Here is a 26,388-nt window from a genome sequence, read left to right as displayed (position 1 = left end):
ATTCAGTATCGTGTGTGTCCACTGTTTCCATTGATGCAGAGTTGACAACGATGATACATAGACGACACTAAGCGATTGGAGAAAGCTTGGGGAATGTTGTTCCATGGCTGAACCAACATTCAGCTAACGGTAATGGCTGATTCTGGGCTTGACGTAAACGCCGCTCCATTTCACGCTTGGGTTGGGGGCAGGCCCTGAGAAAGAGTTGGTCAGGGAAGTACTGTTCTGCTGTTTCAGGAGATGTGTAGTGTCATGAGCGTCATATGGACGGGCCTCATCTTGTTGAAGAAAGATGTTAGATTTCTGTTCTTGAATGAACGGCTGCACACGAGCCCCCTGATTTTATTCCAGTACCACAGACCGGTGAGACTGACACTGAGAGTGTCAGGTTGTGTCAGAGCGTCATATGTGATCAACCCCACCACCACCATAACGCTTTCGCCATCGAACTACCGAGGTTGAACAACGCAAGCATTAGTATACCGTTCACCTCGTCATCTGTACACACTTGCACTGGCCCCTGAGCTGACAAAATGAAATCTCGACAAGATGTGATTACGGTGATGTTGGTGCAAAATTGGGATGTACTGCAGACAATCGGGGCAAGGGGTTGTGTTCCCTCAGGCAGTTCCGTACAGGATCTGATTGGGCGTAAGCCAGGAATGGTCCGAGTAGTCAAACCGACATTCTGCAATCGATTCCTTAGATGGGTCAGTCGAATGTGGTTGTCTTGCTGACATCACGACGTGACGTGTGGATGGCCGCTTCCCCCACATTTCCATTTTCTGGAAAACATCTCCATAGATATGAGATCCTATGTCGATGGACATTCTCTACTGTACTCATGTTGCGAAGAGGCTGATTTTCCGTAAGCCGTGGTATGACGTAGGCACAATTTGAAATTAACATATTTTCCACAACTCTCAGGGTTTAGAGAATAATCAACTGTTCTTCAGTTTTCAAGTGTCAAAGAGTATGCAAAATGAACATATCCACTTTGCGCAAAGTGTACATGCCACACGCGATGTGTGAGGTCATATTTCATGCAAATAGCTCAGCTACATGTTTATGTAGGGTTAATTAGTTGTTTTTGCTGATGGAAGTGGGTATAGAGTGACAACCCTCAAGATTTAGCCTTGTGTTTGCACCAAAAAGATGACAACCCATCTTTTGCTGTATGCCACAGCTTTAGTACTCTTCAAACCATACAAACCTTAAGTAATGTGTCTCCAGATGCATAAGATCTGCTTTATCAAAAAAGAAGAATTTACAAGAAAGGCTTTCCAAATTGGGTTGTGGAATCAAATTAATCAACTGATCAGTTTGGCAAGTACGTGATAACCCACTCGAAATAATAGGAGAATGAAAAGTAACATTTTAAACACTTAAATGTCCAGATATGTTAAAATGGGTCCTTTCATCAACGTTGCCCTGGGCGGAGATAACTCTCAAATCATCTCCATCAGACACCATATATTCTGCCATGATTTTCTGCCATGACCACTAAATACAGTCATCTGGAAAAGACATGAAGTAGTATACAATAGTAAACGGGACCGCACAGCAAAATCCCTAAGTATTTTACACAGTGATTCCAAAAACGATGAGATGCACAGTGCATTTGAGTATATCTAGAGACACTCTTTGTCTTCAGATACTTTTGGACCCAACCGAAGGACAGGTATACGGAAAACAAAATGGAATTCAGTGCAGAAAGTCAGGGGAGATGACGGAGCTGTGTTTAGAGAAATATTCTCTTGTCCATGCAATTAGCTTATCTCAGAACAGCTCAAGAATACCGTAGTTTGGGATTTCAAAATATAAACCTTGCTGAAACCTGGTGTAATAAAAATCACTCAACCGATTGGATGTCGCTTCCTCCAGATTGTTCTAAGGTGCCAGTGTTAGCATCAGGCAAAGGAGACGCCTGATCATCCATCTTGCGTGGTGGTACCCGTAGCATGGACTGATTTGGAGTTGCGACTTTGTTCCTGAGGCCAAGAAATCTGATGGTGATTACCATAGCGAAATGAATGGGCAGGTATTTTTGGACTGGTTCGAGCATCAGCTTTGACTGCAGCTGGACGAACCAAGCGTTATCATTTTGGATAACGCCAGTTACCATAACCGGTGTGTCCTTGGCACCATCACACCCACCATGAGCAATCTCAAGGCTCATGTCAGTTATAGAATTTTCTCACTTCCTGTGACGTGCCCTACAGACAGTCAGAAACAAAGCCCCAACCCATGCAAAAAAAAAACCAGCACAAAAAGCCAATTCCGAACATCTCTGACGCACCAGCTGCAAAATAATACCACACAGTTCCGCGTACGTCAGTTCGCACCTTCAACTCTATCCAACTGAGCTTATCTGGGGTAATTGTGAAAATTGTATTGCTCACAATAATACTACATTCAATCTTTCCGACGTTTAAGAGCTTGTGCTGTTTCATTTGTGACAATTATCCTATAAGAGTAAAAGCAGGTTAAAGACCGTGCTCTAAAAATCGAGGTCGAATACCGTCTGCGGGACGGTGTTAACGTCATCCGTGTTGCACCCATTGTAATTCCGTTAGAATCCTCCACCAGCAGTGATGCTGACACTTGGTGTTTTGAGAAGGTCCCTGAAATGTAGTGCTCGAGCCCTACATGTACGCTGTCACCCTGTCTGCCTGGCAGGTGTGTCACAGTATAGTTTGTTTCTCAGAAATGTTTCAACCACGATGTTTTTCCATATTTTACGAGTCATCATTATGATTAGGCAATGGTACATCGTGATTACACATATGCCATGTTAGATCGAGATAGTATTAATCATTATGTATGAGTTTTGAATCTAAATTATCAACCATTATCAAATAATTGCCAGAAAGCATTTTCCAGGCATTTCTGACATTGCTTTAGTTCGTGATACATTTATTATATGCATTTGAAATACAGTACATGTTAGGGGCCAAACAAACAGTTTATATATATTTGTCTTTTCGTTATAAACGTGTTCGTTATATGCAATTATTGTTCGTATTAAGAGGTGTGGTTTTGTCCAGACACCACAAAGGCTGATAATTTTTATCAGATGTCAGTTTAATGCAAAATAGAAGAAGAGAGAAGATCTTGCGGAAATATACACACAGAAATAAAATTTATAACATTCCTGCATAAAGCAGTACATTTGAAGATTGATAAAAAATACTGCAATCTTACCTTCGTCAATACCATAAATAGTGAGTAACAAGTTGTTTTTTATATATCAGTAGAGATGCCTTTTGACATCACTCATTGGAAAATACGTCGAGCTTCACACGTGAATAGCGAGGGAATTCAGTTTTACACCACACTCACTAATATTTCGGCTATATGGACGCGGTCTGTAAATAATCGAGTCTGGACCGGACAATCCACTGATCAACAGCATGAGCATCGATCTGCCCAATTGGGTACCGATGGCATGTGTCAACCAAGTCAGCGACTCTCACCACCCGATCCTGTTAGTTGCCTCTTACGATAAATTGTGGGTGACTGCAGATCAATTCTAAAGCGAGTCTTCATGGGTAAATTTGACGTGTATTATTTCATTATTGCAATATTCATAAAGTACCAAAAAGAGTTGTTACGCGGCGTTAAACAAACCAACCAACATTTAGATTTGCCTTTCCGATGCCAAATGTTGCAAGCACAAACAAATGCTCATTTAGTTACAATTGGACCCGCGTCTTTTCAGAGGAGTAGACATTTTTCCCGTTTATGGGGGTTGTTGTACTTAACTACAAAAAATGTAATTTCAAATATAACGTGTTGATAAATGTTTTGTTTTTGTTTTTAAAAAGGACACTCTATAATCACATGCTCTCATAACTGCAGATACCCGCCTTCCAACCGATTTTAATGTCACGCGAAGGTCAAGGTCAATGAAATAACATATCCGTCCGACGGTTAGCCAGAGGGATGACAATCCCCTCTTCACAAAGCATCCAGGACACTGTAGACTGACGCCTAGACTTTAAACAGTAACACTGTCGTTGACCTGGTTTGTTTCACAGTCGCTGAACTACATCATTCTCCCTTCACACAGACCCTTCTGCAATGAATAAACCATGCAGGAAGGTGTGGATTTTCTTCAGGTTCGGAATCTCTCACGCCCACGGGCTAATTTTCAATTATAACAGAGTTGCTTCTGTGAGAATGATATATTGTAGGTGAATGAGCGTCAGTCTAGCACCGACCCTTCAACCTTTGTCTACCCAGACCCGTGAACTGGCAACCGGGGTGTCTAAATTAGGCTGGATGTTCAACTTTCAAGGACGCTTCTTTTCAGCCTCAGGAATAATGTGTTTCTATTGAAATTATTCATTTACAGATGTAAAGTGTTTCTCTAATTGTCTAATCGCATTTTAGGGACGAAAGAGTGTCTTCATTGTTCAAGTCCTGGTTTAAATCGGTAAATACGCTATTAACACTATCACAAACAATAACGTACTTTAACTCGTCATTTACTTCAAACGTTTTAGTATCCTTGTCGTATGCTCGTTCTCATTCATCTCGACATAATTAAGATTACTAGAACGCATGCGCAGACTGTACCCGCCTACAACACACCAAGTGACACAAGAAACCTCTCACCTGTTGTGTAATAATAAAACCACCAGACAGAGACAGAACAGTCCAACACCGATAGCAATGCAGAATGTTGTTTTCGTCTTCATCGCAAATCGCTGCAGTTTGTCTCCAAGACTGCAGGGTTACTATGTATCATCCCAAAACACGCACCCTAATTGTCACGTGTATCGTGGGAGAGCTAGATTGTAAGGACACGTGATTGGCCGAGGTTTGCGAATGACACCTGAAGACTGCAACATTGGCAATAACTCAATAAAACATGGACTGCAAATATTTCGGTATAACGTGTACTCTGTGAGCATGGACTTCTCCATGCTTGCGTACGACGAGTTGTAAAAATCTAACGAAGGACGCTTCAAGCAAGAACCTGGTAGAGAAGCAAACAAGGGTATTCACATAAAACTATTCAGCTGGGGTGATCCTTTGTCACGCATCTGTCAAACGGGTGTGAGTTTTGAGGCGGGTGGGAGAGTTTCTTTCACCTCCTCAGAGATCACGTGCAGCCGTTTTTCTTTGTGACGGGTTAGGCGGACTTTTCCTCACGCTCAGATTTCTATTTTGGCAATGTTTATTTTTTCCCCGTTTCTGAATGCGGGGTTTTGACTGGAAGTAGTAATATTGATAAATACATGTATTGTATCAATAAAGCCGTATTAGGGATATCGATGCTTGGAGATGTGGTGTATGTTTGCACGTATCTATGTTTACAGGTGTGTGGTGTATGTATGCACGTATCTGTGTTTACAGGTGTGTGTTATATGTATGCACGTATCTATGTTTACAGGTGTGTGGTGTATGTATGCACGTATCTATGTTTACAGGTGTGTGTTGTATGGATGCACGTATCTATGTTTACAGGTGTGTGTTGTATGTACGCACGTATCTATGCTTGCGGTTGTGTTGTACATATGTAGGTGAGTGAGTGAGTGAGTGAGTTTAGTTTTACGCCGCACTCAGCAATATTACAGCTATATGGCGGCGGTCTGTAAATAATCGAGTCTGGACCAGATAATCCAGTGATCAACAACATGAGCATCGATCTGCGCAATTGGGAACCGATGACATGTGTCAACCAAGTCAGCGAGCCTGACCACACGATCCCATTAGTCGCCTCTTACGACAAGCTGAGTCGCCTTTTATGGCAAGCATGGGTTGCTGAAGGCCTATTCTACCCCGGGACCTTCACGGGTCACATATGTAGGTATCCATGCCTTGCAGGTCTGTTGTACATATGTAGGTATCTATACTTGCCGGTGTGTGCTGTACGTATGCAGGTATCTATGCTTGTGGGTGAATCAGCCGAACGTGACACAGTCCAACACCCTCAATCAGAGCAGAACATAGGTGCCCTATATTTACTGCTCCAAACCAATAACCGAGGGAGAGCGATAACTTGGTGTGTGTTGTGTTTGTGCTCTAGGGCTGCGAACACCTGCGGTTCTGTTCCCTTGTAAACTGGTGTCAATGCGTGGAGTTACACAAGCGTTAATATACAGCCCACATTCCAACACGAGGAGTTAACCGAAGATGCCTGCAGACGTTTAACATCACCATTTCGGTTGTGGTTTAACGGGTCGCACTCCCACAAGAGACACATCATTCCCACACCGTTGTTGGGAAGATACATGATATAAAACATCAACGGAATTGAGTCGGCGGTTATCACACACACGTTGGATTATCTTCTCGTAATGGCGTATGTTTTAGTAATTTCCCAAGACTTGAAGTCGGCAAATCAGCACGAACTTAATCTATCGATTTATCGGGCAACTGAGTCAGTGAATGAGGAAATTGTCATACAGAAGTGGAGAGCTTAATATATAAGCAAGATACCCGGAATGTGTGACGTATCACCGTTGTATTGCCTTAAGTATCAATGCAGAGACTTTCAGGAGACGCGTTTTAAGTCAGGGCCCAGATTTTCGAAGCTCTCTTATCGATAAGATAGTCGTAAGGCAATGTTAATAACATTTAGGACTATCGTAGAGCTAAGAGAGCTTCGAAAATCTAGGCCCAGATCGCTTGACAGGAGAGCTTTATCGCATGCTTGACGACGCACTTCACCTCCAACGTTGATAACAATGTCACAAAAACTACCCCCGTGTCGTTATTATTGAGACAGAAGGAAACCCGGAGTGTTCAGTGGATTTCAAAAGTTTATACACTCGTTGAGACGAAATGACCCCAATACCAACCCAACCATCGTTAAAAGGTGCCTTTATGCTCAAGACGCTTATAATCTTCACAAAGGAGCACACAGAAGATTCAAGAGGAACCAGGTTATCGTTGATGGTGTCAACGTGCAAGCCGACGCCGGTCTGACTGACGTTTTAAGCATAGCCGACGCCAATGGCGGTATAAAATACCTGCTTATCGTTATCGACTGTTTTTCAAGATTCGTCTGGATCAACCCTGTTCAGAATAAGAGGTCGGATACCATGGCATCAGCAATGAAAACTATATTTCAGTCTATGAGAAAGGTTCCATTCACACTCCGAACGGACAAGGGCGCGGAATTCCGAAATAATGCGGTGAAACGAGTCTATAGTCGATATCACATTAAATATTTTGTAAGACAGAATAATGATATTAAAGCTAATGACGCTGAGCGTTTCATACGAAAGCTGAGAACCATGCTTTTAAGGTATTTTACGTATAAGACAACTTATAGTTATGCGGACATATTACAAGACATGGCATATTACTGCAATCGCCGTCCTCACACCTCACTGAAAGCGAGGGCGCCGGCACAAGCATGAAGCCGAGATTTGGCTGGATATTTACGACACTCGCCGCGTGTGAAAAGCGATGAATTAACGACCCCATCAACACATTATCACTCCAAACCTTACACGTTTAAAATAGGTGACCTCGTTTGACTTTCGACGAACAAGAGGGCATTTGAAAAAGAGTACGAAGTGAGTGAGTTTAGTTTTACGTCACGTTCAGCAATATTACAGCTATATGGTGGCGGTCTGTAAATAATCAAGTCTGGACCAGACAATCCAGTGATCAACAACATGAACATCGATCTGCGCAATGGGGAACCGATGACATGTGCCAACCACGTCAGCGAGCCTGACCACCAGAACCCGTTAGTCGCCTCTTACGACATGCATAGTGGCCTTTTATGGCAAGCATGGGTTGCTGAAGGCCTCTTCTACCCCGGACCTTCACGTGTCTGTTCGATAAGAAGATAAGGAAGGTTATGTACTGTTACTCCATGTGGCAGCGCTTGTATGATACCATCGAATCAACCTTTGCTCCCCATAATCCGAGATTGATGAGGGCTGACTTTCACAAAGGCTTACCAAAAGAAGAGGAAATTATTGAATGGCGCGAGGATCCCGACGATCACAAAATGCTTGTGGTCGACAACCTCAAAGATGAGGCGTCTCGCAGCTCAAACATGTGTAAACTTTTCACAACAATGAGCCATCACTTTAGCAATAATGGGGGGTATAATTAGTCAAACTCCATCGACGTCCTATGGAAAATATGCTAGAACTAGTTCGCTGAATTCCCACTTTATAGTTCTCTTTAAAACAGGAGAGGCAGCGATTGGATGACAGATTCTGCCTGGGACGGTTCCATTCTTTCTTGATGAGTATGAAAAGGCGACAGATAATCAACCATACGGTTACTGGTTGTTTAGATCTATCTCCGCGAGGTAGCAAAGCCTACCAGTTTAGAACCAACATATTCCTGGGTGAGATGTTGTCGGTATACACATCCGAATAATGGGCAACCACAACATTCACCCCCTGTTTTACTAACTCCAACCACAACATTCACCCCCTGTTTCCTATCTCCAACCGCAACATTCACCCCCTGTTTCCTCACTCCAACCACAACATTCACCCCCTGTTTCCTAACTCCAACCACAACATTCACCCCCTGTTTCCTAACTCCAACCACAACATTCACCGCCTGTTTCCTCACTCCAACCACAACATTCACCGCCTGTTTCCTCACTCCAACCACAACATTCACCGCCTGTTTCCTCACTCCAACCACAACATTCACCCCCTGTTTCCTAACTCCAACCACAACATTCACCCCTATTTCCTAACTCCAACCACAACATTCACCCCCGTTTCCTAACTCCAACCGCAACATTCACTGCCTGTTTCCTCACTCCAACCACAACATTCACCCCCTATTTCCTAACTCCAACCACAACATTCACCGTCTGTTTTCTAACTCCAACCACAACATTCACCCCCTGTTTCCTATCTCCAACCACAACATTCACCGCCTGTTTCCTATCTCCAACCGCAACATTCACCGCCTGTTTCCTAACTCCAACCACAACATTCACCCCTGTTTCCTAACTCCAACCACAACATTCACCCCCTGTTTCCCAACTCCAACCGCAACATTCACCGCCTGTTTCCCAACTCCAACCACAACATTCACCGCCTGTTTCCTATCTCCAACCACAACATTCACCCCCTGTTTCCCAACTCCAACCGCAACATTCACCCCGTTTCCTAACTCCAACCACAACATTCACCCCCTATTTCCTAACTCCAACCGCAACATTCACTCCCTGTTTCCTCACTACAACCACAACATTCACCCCCTGTTTCCTAACTCGAACCACAACATTCACCGTCTGTTTTCTAACTCCAACCACAACATTCACTCCCTGTTTCCTCACTCCAACCACAACATTCACCGCCTGTTTCCTATCTCCAACCACAACATTCACCCCGTGTTTCCCAACTCCAACCGCAACATTCACCGCCTGTTTCCTCACTCCAACCACAACATTCACCGCCTGTTTCCTATCTCCAACCACAACATTCACCCCCTGTTTCCCAACTCCAACCGCAACATTCACCCCCTGTTTCCTATCTCCAACCACAACATTCACCCCCTGTTTCCTATCTCCAACCACAACATTCACCCCTGTTTCCTATCTCCAACCACAGCATTCACCCCCTGTTTCCTCACTCCAACCACAACATTCACCCCGTTTCCTAACTCCAACCACAACATTCACCGCCTGTTTCCTCACTCCAACCACAACATTCACCCCCTGTTTCCTAACTCCAACCACAACATTCACCCCCTGTTTCCTATCTCCAACCACAACATTCACCGCCTGTTACCTAACTCCAACCACAACATTCACCGTCTGTTTTCTAACTCCAACCACAACATTCACTCCCTGTTTCCTCACTCCAACCGCAACATTCACCGCCTGTTTCCTATCTCCAACCACAACATTCACCCCCTGTTTCCCAACTCCAACCACAACAAAGATACGCTCCCCAAACCTATGTTCTACGACCTTGGCTCCACTACTGACCCCCGCCGGGTGACAATGTTCGATTCACATTGGGATTGTGACAAAATATACCATAATTAGTTCACTGTTGTGAACTTGTAAATCGCGGATTGTTCTCCATCTTAACAGTTGGTGTTGCTGGGTGTACTTGCGTTTGTATAATCATGTATAGCTGTAGTAACTGTGTATAGTTAATTCATACCGTGGCGTTGGTGTAGTAACCGTTGTAATCAATATATGTGATTTGTGTTCTATATAATAGTTGGTGTTGTGAAGTATTATTAGTAATGGGTGCATACTCGTGGTTTTAGTATATTGCCACCCATAGCTGTAATAATCACGTGTTGTGATTTGATACCGTCGTGTTTAGTATCCATATATTATAAGGTATACTATCATATGTATACCGCGTCTCTGTAGTAACTGTTTATAACTGTATACTGTCGCTTCATAATATATCTCTTAAAATGTTTGTATGAGTACGTCATCATTCACGTCGGTCAACGAACGCTCGCCGCGTTACGGTTTTATCTCTCTCTCTCTTCTCTCTCTCTCTCTCTCACACACACACACACACATTCGGGTGAAAGAAACTATTAAAGGAGCAAATTCAGTATATCTTATGCAATGCTATTACAATCTCTGCTTAGTATAATATGTACAATGTGAAAACACAATGCGCTGGTGGAATGCCAGATATCCCAACAATCTTTCTGACATGTATTACACGTGTTATAACATTGTTAGTGATTATTACTACACCACCTTCTACACCCCAATGTTCGGTATTATAATCAACAACACACCCGAAAGTCGTTTATCATAGAACCATTATCAACACAGTTGAGAGGATTGGTAATAATACATCTACATCCCATTACCTCCGACTGGTTGGTTTTAATACCAGTTTCAGAGGGCTCGTGGATATTCCATCCTTTCCCACAGTAAAAGTAGGAACGCCTCATGTGTCGTTGTCTGTATGTGAACACGGTATTGTCCTTTGTCCTGAAACGAAAGTTTTCTGACCCACGACTTCGTTGGTCTCTTTAAACGCTGAAATAGTTCAACTAATCCACACGTCTGGTTTATTATTCAACATGTAACACATGATACTGACATTGACACTATCACTGATGATAAAATATTTAACATTATACATGCAACATACTCGCTCATGATCAGTTGGTAGTGTCGTCTCTTTTTCGTTTGCTGGCAGTGCTGCTTATAGACACTACTCAGACGCTATCGTATAGCATGCTCTTTAGTAAGCAGTCAACGATACAAAGAGGTGGTATCTATGTTCTGGGTCGTGTCTGAGTACACCCCTAGTTTTGGGCTTATGGGATAAGGTGAAAGGGTCGAGCTTGACCTGTAGAGGTGTGGTTTTGAATGTTTTTTTTTGTGTTTTTTTAATGGGTGTTTCCCCCCTGTACTTGTTACACGGTTCTGGGGTCGTGTTGGGAGTAACATACCAAGTTTCATGATATTGACATTGACACTATCACTGATGATAAAATACTTAACGTTATACACGCATCATACTCGAGATACCTAAAAATATATCCTGCCTCCTTCTCCACCAAGTGATTGGCATAAACCAATGAATAGCAACCATGGTGAGCATACCCTCCAATAGTATTACTAAGCAGATGTTCTATCAAACAGCCACGCATTTTGAATGGCCTCATCTCTGAGCGCATTGAGAAACTGTGGTTTTAAAACAAATGCTATGATATGCATGTAACTGGCAAAAAGACTCTTCCAATCACCCAAGTAGTCGTCCATTGGGGGTGAACTACTTGCCGTAACACTGTTAGATAGTTATTTCTATCATTTCTCTAGAAATCGACGTCTTTCATATTGAGTCACTGGTAATCTTCCTTTCAATAACCTATTGATGATAGCATTGACGGCAAGGACCTGTTCTCTGTTAATTTCTAAGATGTCTTGTCGAATTTCCTCAAAGTCTTGAAACATCAACATGAACCTTTAAAGAATCGTAATGTTTCGATACGTACCTAGCCACGATTCTAGGAAAACCAAACCAAACAAGCTCTTACTCCTGTCAACGTTGATGTCTCAGTGATATCCATACTTCGAGCCAAGCTGTATTTATAACAACACCAAGAAATAAGGTTGTGCACAGACACCCAATGCATACATGCATATATATGACTTATATACTTACATGTATCGATCTTATTCTCAACTCTTCACAAGTATATCGTACATGAACACCATTTATGTGGTCGCGTGTGCGTGCATGTGCGTGTGCGGATGCGTGTGCGAGTGTGTGCGTGCCATGCCACATATATATTATTTTGGGGGTGTATGTTGTACGAATGCAGGTATGCACGTGCAGGTGTGTGTTGTACGTATACAGCATTCTATGCTTGCAGGTCATTTTGACCCAAACAGACCATATCTTGTATTCAGATAGATAGATAGATAGATAGATAGATAGATAGATAGATAGATAGATAGATAGATAGATAGATAGATTTAATAGGTGTTCGGGCAACTAGGCCCATTTACACCTTGCCCATCACAAAGGTTTGCTAACTTCAAAAACGTTTATGAAGAATCAAAAATGCCACAAGCATTACTATAAACAAGAAGGACATTCTGAACATCAGCGCGGGTGATATTCCGTGAACGCAACAGTCCAGTCACAGAGATATCAATGATGTAAATGATTCCAACATCGCCTTCCGCTGAGTGACATACTTTTGTCAATGCAGTAGATAATGGGCCACGATACCTAGCTGATGACACACAGTGCAATTTGGAGAAATGTCTTTACTAATAACATTTAGACAGGCACCAAGACCACACAGTGCCCAAGACGAAGTCTGGTTAATATCACCTCTTCACTACTGTTGCCTGTGGATAAGTCTCGAAGTCTCGATGCCATAGAGAGTGATGGTGCATAATTCAGCAGGAGAGCGCAATGTGGACTCATCCTGTTACGATCCATCAAAGTCTAATGCAGCTATTGCCAATCTGTCAGCTTTTTCATTTCCAAATGTCCCAACATGAGCCGGTATCCATGAAAATTCAACGTCTAAGAGATGTTTATTTAAGTCATTAAAGAGATCAAGTATAATATTGATCAAATCATGCCTTGATGAGGAGTAGCCCGTCCGAATTGCTTGTAAAGCACAGACAGAATCACTAAAAATGACCGCTGATACAACGCAAAGCTTCAATGCTGGCCGCAAGTTCAGCAGAAAATACTGACAAGTGATCAGCTAATCGAAGAGAAATCGCTCTTTGATCAGTAGCTATGAAGATACCCGCACCAACATGACCGGACACTTGGCACTTAGATCCATCAGTGTAAATCTACATAGCATTAGTCCACTGTAGACTTCGGATATGTTCCTCGGAAGAGCTTTGATACAAGGATCTGGTTCAGATTTAGATGCTTGTTCCAGGACATCACGATAAACGAAAGTTCAAGCAACCAAGGTGGCTTCTTAGGCAGAACACTGACATCATCTATGGCAACATCACGTACTTGATGATGAAAAGCAGTTCCCTGACAGCGCATCCAATAAAGCCCCATACCGTCTTTCCAAAGATCTAGAAAATACTCAACACAATCACCCAAAACAGCTGACGTCGGGTGTTTCAGCCCAAAAGATTTCAAATTCAGAATGTATCTAACTTCTAGCAGTTCATGTCTGAGATCTAAAGGCATTTCACCCAAGTCAACATGTAGAGCCTCAGCAGAGGTAGTTCTAAATGTTCCAAGACAGATCGGAAGGCTTTTGACTGAAAAACATCTAGTCTTGAGTTTTGTGTGACACATGCAGATCCATAAGCTTGACAGCCGAAATCGAGTCGTGATCTAACGAGGGCACGATATAACAGCAATAAACACTTCCTGCCTGCACCCTATTTGGTACTTTAAATACTTCTCAGAAGGTTCAAGACTTTAGTGTATTCAGGGTGTCTTCCTACTTGTCGACCTTGTCAGTTGATTTGTAGTCGTGAACACATTTTACTTAGTGGTAGGGTGCTGGATTAATTGGTGGGCTTTATTTAAGTTAAAATGAGGTAATGGGATTACACTTTCCTAGAAATGTACAAAGATGACTTCTAGGTGTAACACGCTGTGCAGATGTGATAAACTGTTATCACTATCGCCAGTTAAGCTATAGTACATGTCAGACTTCGGGCTTCTAGTTAAGCAGAATCGTGACCCTCGTTCGAGGATATATACTTTACAAAGACTAGACATGAGATATATGCACAACATTGTATTTCAAGCTCAAAAACAAACAAAACAATATATTTATATATGTGAAGACATTAAATCACTATATCATAAATTCTTAGAAGAATGATGTTATACAACGACCTGTTGAAACGTCGCCTTTCACAGAACAAAGAATATATCCATAAACTTGTCATCATTGCTGATAACCTCAACTTCAAAATGTCCATCAAAGAAGTCATACATTCTTTGTCAATTGGCAAGTTTTTTGACGTCGACACTTCACACATGTACACACAAATGCATCCTAGATAGCCCAATACATCAAACTGAAAAAGCTATCACATGAGACACTGGACCAACATACGTAATCAAACGTATTGTGCCGTAGATTCTGGCTCGTAGGTCGTAGGTTCATTTAGTTGCCAGTACCTTTTTCTTGGCTTCATAACATCATCTCCATTCAACTGATGAGCTGAACAAGTCTTACCTCTATATAGGCTCGTTCTATCTGCTAAATAGACAAACGTCTGTTCAAACTAGGGTGATGATGGCCAACAACCCACCGTGCCATCAACGTGGTTTGTGTGTGGTCCCACAGTCTGGTAATGGTTCCATGCCTAGCTTATAAAAGACCCAGTGTCTCTTTCTAAATTGTAGAATAATTTCTTTGGTGCTTGTCAAACTTCTTTGAAAAATAACAAACTGGATCTTCAATTCCTGAATCATCCTCCTGAATCAGGACAGCACCTGCACCGACATCACAGACATCAAGTTGCAATTTAAATGCCTTCAGACCAAACGGCATCATTTTGTATTGATACAATCCATCTGGTGTAGCAAATGTCGATATTTTCTTTGCACGGTCTGTGAGAGGAAACTACCAGAAACCCTTCAGTAAGTCAAACTTACTAATATATCTAGTTTGACCGATGCGATCAATGCAATCGTCCACTCTCGGAATAGGATACGAATCAGTTCGTGAGAGTGCATTGACAGCTTTCATGTCAGAACAACAGCGCCAACCATCTCGACCACTCTTCGGTACAAGAACACATGGTGAACTCCACGGATTGTCACAGGGTTCAACAATATCATTGTCCAGCATGTAAGCAGTACATGCATTTCATGCCAGGTGAGTCTACGCTCCATCGTCATACCTGGCTGAGTGACCTAATTGTCGGTCTGTTGTTGTAAGCAGTTATTCGTTATGCTTTCTTGGATGTCCCACTACGCATCCAACTGAACGCTCAGTTAGACCGATGTGGGTTATTTCGACAGATTGTATTTATAATTGCGTGATTTTCGGGATACAGAGTAACAGCACCCAAACATGATTCTTCCCTTTCCGACAGTACTTTAGCAAACTCTTCTCCCACTGTCTAGAAACGTCTGCTCTGCATGGTTCATTCTTGTCAGGAAACATGGCATATACTAAAAGAAACATTGTACCATTCACTTGGGCATGGATGGCGTGTATCTGGATGAAGATGGTCAGGCTGAACGGGAACGCTCCATCGCAAAACCATTTGGATGCTTCTCCACGACGGATGATGTTGTACAGGACATTGTCTCTTAAAGGATGAAGTTCTCACCATCGAAGATCTAACGCCATGTTACTTCAAGGTTGATGTTTCCGCGGTTTGTGGGTAGTCGTGGTACAAGCTTCTGTATCTCTCTGTACAGGGATGACTGGGCGATATTTTAGCAATCAGCTCGGAGAAGTCTGCAGTCAATGCTTCTTTTATAATCCTGTGCCAATAATTTAAACATTATGTTAGTATGCCAATTATAACAATTACAAAACTCATAGAAATATTTATTACATTTACTGAATATGTACCATAATGATATCGAACTTGATGGTGGTAACAAATCCAAGTTTTAGGAAATACACAAATTACAAAGTATAATTATGTTCACGTATTACCTGCAATGTATTCAGTACAGATGGCAGTAACTGGTGTGATTTCTTCTCGGCTTCTCTTCTTCAAACGTTGAAGGAATGAATGACCATCTGGCGTATGGTGGTCTGATTTGGTGGTATTATGTTCTTAGAGGCATTCTTTGTGTTCAAGTAGGACACCCGTTTGTCATTGATTATGTCTCCTTGTTACTATTTTCTGTGTTCTCATAACCAGCATGGAGTAATATACGTCAACCTTTAGTATTAGCCATTGTCAATGATGTCCGAAACAAATGCTCTAAACGTTAGCATTAACCATTGTCAATGATGTCCGAAACACATGATCTGAACGAACGTTAGCATTAGCCATTGTCAATGATGTCCGAAACACATTATCTGAACGTTGGCACTAGCCATGGTGAAGGATGTCTCAAACACTTCATACAAACCTTTATATCCATATCAAATTGAACATTTTTCAAAACTTCATTCACCGTGACTATGAATATGATTTCACAGGTAACGAACTGCCCGTACACCGTGGCCTGCTAATCCTAATCAATATCTAATCCTAACAGATAAGCATCACGTGGATGCTCACGTGGCGAAGCTGGGCGAAGTAACGAAACGAAACATCAGTCGTGCTGGGTCAATGTCCTTTCTTTAAGAAACCCGGATTTAACACTTTCTAAAGACAGGGCTATCTCGACATGTGTGTTTTGCCAATGACATGAATTTGATCGTGATGACACCGTGAGTGGGTGAATTCACTTTTTAGCAATGCACATTCAATATCACGGCGGGGTACAACATAAATGGGCTTCACATATTGTAATCATGTGATGAATCGACAAGCTTCATCCACTAGGCAACCCCACCGCCCTTGTTGGAATAGAGCTTGAAGAAGCTTCACGCATACACACTTGTATCATTCATCTGGACGTGGAAATGTGAACCATCTACAACAAACGTGACCGTCACTGCCCTGCGACGTCATCAACTGACAGCCATGCATCATTGTGATGACACCAGGTGTTCGCAAGGCGACCGTATCCTGCACACCGGAGGCATGACATAAACACACCAGTGTCCATTTTGTTTGCATGGGGGCTAAGGGACCGTTCATAATTAATGGCAAATGGGGTGACGATTTTTATGAAGTAGCATGTGCAATGTGAACACCCCCTTCCCCGCTAAAATGTAGGCACGATGTGGCCCCCTGCATGGCATGTACAAACAATATCACTGTCTCCCTTCCCATAATTTATAAAGTGTAATTTTAAAGTGTATCCTTCTACACCAAATGGATTAAACCCCCCAGTACATGTATAACAAATATCATCTTCACAAACTGATGCAGTATATCCCCGCTGCATATCTAGAAACAAAAGTGCCAAACATTTACTGCCCTAGGGCCTTTCTGGCACATCCCACATGCCCGCGAGGTCGTATAAATTCCGAGCTATCAATTGTCAGGAGCGTATACCGAGAAGAATAGGCTGTGGAATATTAATACCATCTATGGCACACTGCTTGCATACAGGGATCATATATGTACAACTCTTACCTGCTGTTTAAGGCCATCACTAGGAGACAGGAACAAAACACTCCAAATATCGTCACAAAAACGAATACAACCTTTGTCTTCATTGTTTGGGTTGATTCTGAGGATCTGTCAGGGGCCACAAGCTGCTATTTGGTTCCGAGGAAGAGGGCAACGTGAACGTGTCCTTCCCGAATGTTGTTCATGACATGAATGGTGAACACCACCAGATGTACTGGTTATTATTTCGAATCACATGAATAAAGCTGTGATGAAAACATACGAGCAAATACTCTCGTATACGCCTCCTGCGTTGTCACGCACTGACAGTCCCAAATTGACGTCTAGTTGGTTAATGTCAGATCGTGTGAAATCGGGGCATCTCACCGATCGATAACCAGGATGTAGAACAAAGGAGACGGAGGCGGAGAAGGAGTATCGATTTGGGGCACTGCGGCTTCATTTTCTGCAGATGCAGCGAGGGGGATGTGACTCGAATAATCGAAAATGTATATCACAGGGATGTATCTAACAAAGACGTTAAGACATGTTATGAATTCCTGGTAATCCATAATTGCAAACCGTCATTTGCAAATGAAAACGAAGTGTTACATATTATCGACATGGAAACCACTTGCCTTGGAGGCTTTTCGATTTGCGGCTCGTTGTAATTACGCGCGGACGTGGGTTGATATGTTCGGTCGAAGTGGCCTATATTATCATTATGAACAGACTGTCTCTAAAACTCAATTCCGAAAAAATGTCAATATTGTTTATAAACATTCCCTAGAAGGTGATTTTTCAACAATTGTAAGTGAATTAAATTTAGTTGTTAACAATTATGTGTTAACAGAAAGAGTCATGTGTGAGTTTCACGCCGCTTTTAGCAATATTCTAACAACGTTACGGTACGGGAAACTAGGAATGGACTTCACACACTGTATCTAGGTGGGAAACAACAGGTCTTTGGCGTGCAGAGCGAATGCTTTGACCAGTATTCAACCTCACCATCCCATTCTGCAGATGAGGTAACAAAAATGCTTCCTAAAATTGTGCGGTTGCCATATAGCATCATGTCGAATGTTTCATTACTAAAGTGATGATACGTGGGGATAACCTCATGGTTACAGCGTTAGGTCGTCAGACCGAAAGTCCGTGTTCGATTTCCCACGTGTGAAGATCATGTCTGGTGTTCCCTGCCTTGATCTTGCTGCAGTATTGCTAAACGTGGGGTAAAACCACACTCACTCATCCACAACGAGATGTAGATGCGATTAAGAGCTGCTGGGGAAGAGTTGACAAGTGACGACTCAGTATTGAGATGAACCAGTACAACAGAGAAGTACACATCTGAACTACCAGAAGAGGGGGCGCCAGTCTTTCTCTCAGTCCCTGAACCACAATATTTTCACTTCCGCCGAGATGTACAATATGTTGAGCCCATTTCTGGTGTCACCCGCTAGGGTATTGCTAATAGCGGCGTAAAACTAAACTCACTAACTGTGTTATACATAATTGTTGCTGAACTGAAGACGAGTGAGGAGTCCGACTATTATTATGGGTATACAACTTCTTAATTCTGTCCGAAATTAATTTCAGCAAGTGATGGTAGGCAGTGCGAATGAAATATCCTTCATCTCCGTCGATAGCAGGGCAATTCTCCTTAATGCTGACAGCTTCAAGTAGTCCTACGAACGTCTTAAGCCCATTCTTAACACATTAGCTACGATCAAAGTTAAGAATTCTTAGGGCTACGAACGCTTCGAGAATAAGGGCCCCGGTTCTTCTCGTTGACCTTGGTAGTGTTCCAGCTGATGTTGTGGTTTGGACTGCCTTTAAGATGGTCATCTATGGCAGATTTAGAGTCTTTGCTGTTTCTTACCATGGCCTGGTGTTGTAAATCGTTGAATGATATATAGACACAGTGTGTTGCAACATTGCCGCTATATGTGAAATATATATGTAAAAGATGTCTTGTGTCATATTTCATGTCGAACATATGAAAATAAAATGCTTTTATTGTAAATCGTTTAGGTTTGTATATAAAATGTCATATGTTCAAATAAAATGCATTTTTCATATGTCATGTGGTTCAGTTTGTTCTGTTTAGGGTGATGGTGATAAACCATGATAAGCTTACACTTAGAATAATAAGGTCTGCTCGCCACGTAATCCCTGTGTTGTTCTACGGTCCCAAAAGTTGGGAGATGGAGAACACCCCCATGCTAATGGTGACTAGTCTTGAGTTTTCGCAAATGTACTTAATATCGAATTATGCGTATCACGCTCCGACCTTACATTTTGTAATATGTATGTTTTATAAGATCCATTCGTAGAATGTCGCATGACTTGTCGTCCCGTGACGATTCGGGGTAGAACAGGTCTTCAGCAACCCATGCTTGCCACAAAAGGCAACTATGCTGACTTGGTTCACTCATGTCATCGGTCCCCAATTGCGCAGATAGATGTTCATGATGTTGATCACTGGATTGTCTGGTCCAGACTGGATTATTTACGGACCACTGCCATATAGCTGGAATACTGCGTCGTAAAACTAGTCTCACTCGCATGACTTGTCAGTTTCTTCTGATCTAAACTTATATTGGAAGCATAAATGCGACGTTCATATTGATCCATATGATTTACCTTGTTCACAGATGTAACTGAAATTATTTAGAGATGATATTTAACCTGAATGTAAATCGCCATCAAGCTGTTGTTTTAGTTTTCCCGGTAACATTCGTTTTAATTACATGTACGGAGTTTAATACGTGAAATGAAAGTGACAAACATGACATTACAAAAACATTAGGAAACTATTACTGCAAGCTGGTGTGAATAATGTATACAAAGTGTCCATGGTTGTAGATGCTGACATAAGAGCTCCCCTCGCTCCACGATTACATGATCCCGATGTTACAAGCCATTCCAACTAGAGGAGAAGAGGAGAGACACATTTTATTCCGGTGTCACAGATGTGCAGTATACAGAACGTAAAATAAATTAAAATGTAAAAAGAAAAAAATACCTAAAAATGCAAACAGACGTCTGGCCCCGTGGCTTTTGAAACACTTATTACATATAAAAAATAAACAGTGTCAAAAGGAATTTTCACATAACAAACACAACGAAATATCTATTTTAGAAACAGTTGAGAACATATATGTATTCATATGACTGCTTCACGGCTCTTGAACATAGTTGTTAGAGTGGTTCCGAGAAGCGGATGTAAAATATCAGCAATATTCCAGTTATATGGTGGCGGTCTATTAATAATCGAGTCTGGACCAGACAATCCAGTGATCAACAACATGAGCATCGATCTGCGCAAATGAGAACCGATGACATGTGTCAGCTAATTGCAAGTCAGCGAGCCTGACCACCCGATCCCGTTAGTCGCCTCTTACGACCAGCATAGTCGCCTGTTATGGCAAGCATGGGTTGTTGAAAGCCTATTCTACCCCGGGACCTAATTCTAAAAACTATTTTTAATTGAAATGATACCTTAACGTCGGTGAGACAAACAGAACAGCGCGTTAGTTGGCCTTCAGCGAGGATTACACCGACAGCGTAATTTGTTTTCTGCCGTAGATTAATCGTGCTTATCCGTAGAAAGTATTCAAGTTGGGAAAGAAATACGGTTCGCTCCACCACCATGCGGCGCCCTCGTGCTGTAACTATACTGAACCACAGAAAAAATGTCACATCGATAGCGGTTTCATAAAGCAAACACTTTAATTCGCGCTAATTAACAATCCAAACGGAGGGTTGAGTTCAAACTTGGCGTTTACAGTTAACACATTTTCGGGAATCACATTCATGGTTCACTTAAACGAAATAACCAAAAATGGTATCATGGAGATAACTCAAAATCAGTATTGTGCAGGACCTCTATGGGCATCGATGAAAGTATTGCACCGTCTGTACATTGAATTAATTAGTCGGTTGATGAATGGCATAAGCACTTGGGTCCGTGCCTGATCGAGTCCAGCAGCAGTTGTCGGCCTTTGGTGGCTGTAAATCAGTCGTCTCTGAATCTCGTCCCAAAGCTGTTCTGTTGGACTCAAATCAAGGCCGAGTGTAAGGTTTGGATGCCATGTTGTCTTAGGAAGTCAACTGTTACTCTGGCAGTGTGGGTACACTTGCTGTCTTGCTGAAAGATGTGATATCTGTAACGTCCAAAGTGTGGTACAACGTCGGGTTTTATGACTTGGTTAACACAGTGAGGAGCTGTCTCGTCATTTCCTTATCCTGGACCGAGATTCTCTAACACTACCGTGCCGGCTATCTGGATCAGACCGATTGCACGCCACACCATAATGCATGGACCACTCAACGAGTCTGTTTCAACAATACATTCATTGGAAAACAGTTCGTCACGGCTGTCACCATACTCTTGCTCTGCCATCGAACGTCGAAACACGATATCGGCTTTCATGAGACATTAAGCACAGTGTTACATTGTCGATAACGCCAATTTCGATAATGAGTTGCCCATTTCAGTTGGTTAGGGTGTTTAAACCAGACAACCCAGTGATCAACGGCATGGGCATCGATCAATTGGGGACCGATGACATGTGTCAACCAAGTCAGTCAACCGAGCCTGACCACCCGATCCCGTTAGTCGTCTCTTACGACAAGCATACTCCCCTTTTGAATTGCTGAAGACCTATTCAAACCGGGTCCACATTAAGAGCGGGAGCATACGACGAACGATGAACGTCACCACTGATGCTGGAGTGGCCAATAGTGGTCAAAGCGCTCGATTTTCCACATGATTACAATGTGTGAAACCCACTTCTGGTGTCCCCGGCCTTGATACTGCCGGAATATCACAAAAAGCGGCGCAAAGCTAAACTCACTCACTGTTGGTTTCAGAATATTCCCAATGAAACATAAATTATGGTATTTATTATAATTCGTTAAGGGAACACTATGAAATTTAAATTCAAGTTAACTATTTCATACCTATTCATTACTATATGTCATTGTAGCACTGACTGGTTGCGCTTGGAGAACATGATCGGTTCGATTTGAGAGCATATGACCATTATTGCCGTTTCTTCAAATCAGTGATCCCTATCGATCTCATCCCTGTCGATCGATTTCAATGAAGAGTCAACTCTTCCTGCATGTCGCGGGGGTTTCCAGTTTAACAGGACAACGGTCGATGAACATACAGAGGGATCTCGCTACCTGTCCCGGCAGACTTGGACTGAACGAATTTTCTGTCAGTACATGTTGACACCCCTTGACCAACATTGTTCAGTTGTGGAAACAATGTTCATTTTGTGTCAAGAACAGTCAGCGTAACCTCAGAAATAGACATCACTAATTTCAAGAACAATGACGAAAACCAAAGCATCACGCCACTTTCGTTTAGTTCTATGTACAGTAAAATCAGCTGGAGTCCCCGAACCACATTATTTCCCCGACAGCCTAGCCCATTCTGCAATGCTAAAGCCGTTAATGAAGCAAGTCTAGATTTCCTCAGTCAGCCTGGGGCACCTTTCAGTTTAAAAGGGGTTTGTTTGTTATTATCAAATGTATGACATTGAGAGACTAAATCGTATTTTACTTACGAGTACAAAATCGATGAATAGAAAATCTGAAGGACCACTCACCTCGAACAATTTCTCTTCCAAAACATGTAATGAAATTAGTGGCTTTCAAGACTTTGTGTAATCGGCAAAGATAAGTGTTTATGAATAGTCTAAAAGGTCTAAACGTTTTACCAAATGAGAATCTACACTGAAAACTCTAACTGTAGCGGAGATGTTATCCTGGAGCAAGGATGCCAATCTCCAAGATATCTGCCATACCGCATTATTGATATTACGCGTCGGTCGGGGTAGCCTAGTGGTTGAAGCGTTCCCTTGTCGCGCCGAAGAAACGCGTTCGATTCCCCACATGGATACAATGTGTGAAACCCATTTGTGGCGTCCTCGTTGCGATTTTGCATCCGGCGTATTGCTCTACAGCATAGAAAATACCACCAATGGCTCCCGCTTACGGCGTATATCAACGGGAATACAACGAAATGTGCTTAGCATTAACAGCTTTCTCTATTATTGAATACCACTCAAGGATTCCTTATTCAGCATATCACAACACACCACTCAAAGATCTCCTCACCCGGTGTATTGCACCACGGCTTAAGGAACACCACCCAAAGGGCTACTCACCCAGCGTACTGCACCATGAAATAAGGAACACCACTCAAGGGCTACTCACCCGATGTACTGCACCACGGCTTAAGGAACACCACTCAAAGCGCTACTCATCCGGCGTACAGCACCACGCCTTCAGGAACACCACTCAAGGTCTCCGCACCCTTTCATAAGTGTTATTAGTAAGTACGTTTTCACTGCCAGTACCATAGATACCAGTACTATTTACACATCTGCACATTTCAAAGGATATTACTTACGATTCTGAAGCTCCTTCTTTTACCACTAAATCTTCAGAAAATGGGAAATGCATTTCAAGGGATCGTATCAGTAGTCCGTATGAAGATCATGTGGATAAACTATTAGCTACCCTATGTTCCAAATTATCCAGACATCATTTGCCATTTATGTACATATACCATCATTTGCAAAGGTGAAAGTAAATCTTGCAGCACAAGTCTATGAAGGCCGTGACAGTGATTATATCGCCACTCTACAGGATTACTTTAACCGAGTGAAATGCGTTTGAGGACCTTGAGGGTAATAATGAATGACATAATAACTATGATTTGCTGTGCTGACTACGTGCACTGATTACTTAAGACTGAGGGAAATGAAACATGGGTTAAGTTTGTATGTTCAAAAGATTATGAAAATTAGTTGCACAAAGAAATGTATTCTAGCATTGATGATTGTTTATCTCTATTCGTATTGTTGCACAGTCGCCGTTACAGGTCACTGGCTCCCTCCCTCTGCAAGCTGTCAGCGTTCTGCCGTTTATTTTGTTGACAGTTACATAGACAGATTCTTTCATACAAATGCATAAAATCGGTGATTTACAATGTGATAAAGTTGTCTGACAAAACATCCACTTGCAAAGTTTGAGGTCGATTGGATCATTGGATGAAGAGTTATTTACAAATAAACCGGCTCCACATGCATTTTATGCCAAACTACTAATAGCATTCTTCCAGCATTCTTTGTGCATTTTTCCTGCATCCTTGCTACATTCGTCCAGCATACGTCCTGTATTCTTTCAGCATTTTAAGCGCCTTCCTCCCGCATACTCACTGCAATTCTCCAGCATCCTTTCTGCAATCTTCCAGTATCCTTTCTGCATTCTTCCAGTGTTATTGTGTATTTTTCCAAGATCTTTACTGCATTTCCCCAGCAGCCTTCCTGCATTCTAACTACATTCTGTCAGATTCCTTCCTGCGTTTTTTCAGCATCCTTCTTGCATTCTAACTGCATTCTGTCAGATTCCTTCCTGCATAATAACTGCATTCTTCGAACATTCTTTGTGCATTGTGCCGGCATCCTTCCTGCATTTCTCCAGCATCCTACTTATATTCCTTCACCATCCTTCCTGCATTCTAACCACATTCTTTCAACATCCTTATGCTGTATTCTTTGAGCATTCCCCGTACATTCTTTAGGCATCCCTACTGCATTTCTCCAGCATTCCTCCAGCATTCTTACTGCATTTCGTCATTCCTCTAGACTCCAACCAGCATTCTTCGAGCATGTTAAACAAACGACATTCTTTACAACCCAAAGTGGTATTTTCATCAGGTTCAGATTGTCCCACGTCCTCATCAGCATTCTCTTCCCACAGAGGTTACTTATCATATCTTCCCGCGAACCTCTGTTCTAATGCGGCCATATTTCACGGTTCTTATAAAATCCCCTAGAGGCAAAAATTAGCAGCAGATTGATCTCCCTTTTTTCTCTCCAATCAGAATACGTGTTACATCGACCTAGATTCAACTTGATAAATGAAAGCAATGTGGAGAAACAAATATGACATGACTGAGTTCTGTCTAGAAGAAACATTTGAATATCGCGCTCGGGAAGAGGTTCTAGTTTTCATGATGCATCCGGAAATTAACGAGATTTTGCTAACGATCACTTTGAAACAAGGTCGCTGATTGCACTACTAAATCTGATTGCCTTCAATCACGAGTCTTGAACACTCGCACCATGAAAGGGTCGTATTAGAACAAACTGAAGTAACGTAGGAAGATATGGCAAGTAACCACTGAGGATGCCTCATCAGATGACCCATGCAACTCACAGTGAAAACTGATACGACTGCCTCCTCTTTAATGAACTCGGTCACAGGTTTGTGGTTGTTCATTTTTATATATGTACAATCACAATTGAATAGTAGTCGAGAAACTATATTTTACTACCGCTTCTGTGACAAATGAATTGGCGGTAACTGACAATGTTGGTTTTCTCCTTCTCTCCTGTTTATCATTTTCAAAATGATCTCATTTGCAGAAAGAGCATTTTTTATATTGTGGGATATTTGTTTATTCTGAAACATCCTTCCATCGTTTTTTCCAGACAGCATTTAACGGCGTCGTGAGAGTAAATTAAACACACAATGAGTTACCTGTTCTGGATACCTTTCCTCCCAGGACTTCGACCCACTTGCACAAAGCGGGTGAGCCTTTGTTAAAGTATGGGAGTTACGATCACCTTAACGCTTAGACAGCTTTGAACAAGTGGGTCAAAACGTTTTTTTTTCTTTTGTTTTCTTATTTAGATGGAGATACTTCCCTATTAAAACTCTACCCACACCTTGATCCTACCAGTACGTGATGATCGGTTCTGAGTTGTTCTACTTGA

The 26,388-nt window shown here is 42.1% G+C and overlaps 2 protein-coding genes across 3 annotated transcripts in view; both read right to left on the bottom strand.

The window, feature by feature from the left end:
* LOC137272704 (NXPE family member 3-like) overlaps positions 1-17,969 on the bottom strand; it is a 29,135-nt gene extending 11,166 nt beyond the window's left edge. Inside the window, exon 1 of one of the 2 annotated variants that reach the window (XM_067805087.1) lies at positions 17,609-17,969. In XM_067805087.1, coding sequence (XP_067661188.1) covers positions 17,609-17,691 — 83 coding nt within the window. In that variant the 5' untranslated portion in view covers positions 17,692-17,969. Of the gene's footprint in view, positions 1-4,620; positions 4,848-17,608 lie in introns of those variants that run through there. The other variant, XM_067805086.1, reaches the window with a different exon arrangement.
* LOC137273959 (uncharacterized) overlaps positions 1-26,388 on the bottom strand; it is a 230,421-nt gene that overhangs the window by 58,030 nt on the left and 146,003 nt on the right. The gene's annotated exons all lie outside the window — the stretch shown is intronic.

This window comes from Haliotis asinina, chromosome 2, assembly GCF_037392515.1.
Source record: "Haliotis asinina isolate JCU_RB_2024 chromosome 2, JCU_Hal_asi_v2, whole genome shotgun sequence".
NCBI lineage: Eukaryota > Metazoa > Mollusca > Gastropoda > Lepetellida > Haliotidae > Haliotis > Haliotis asinina.
This window is presented reverse-complemented; position numbering and strand designations above follow the sequence as displayed.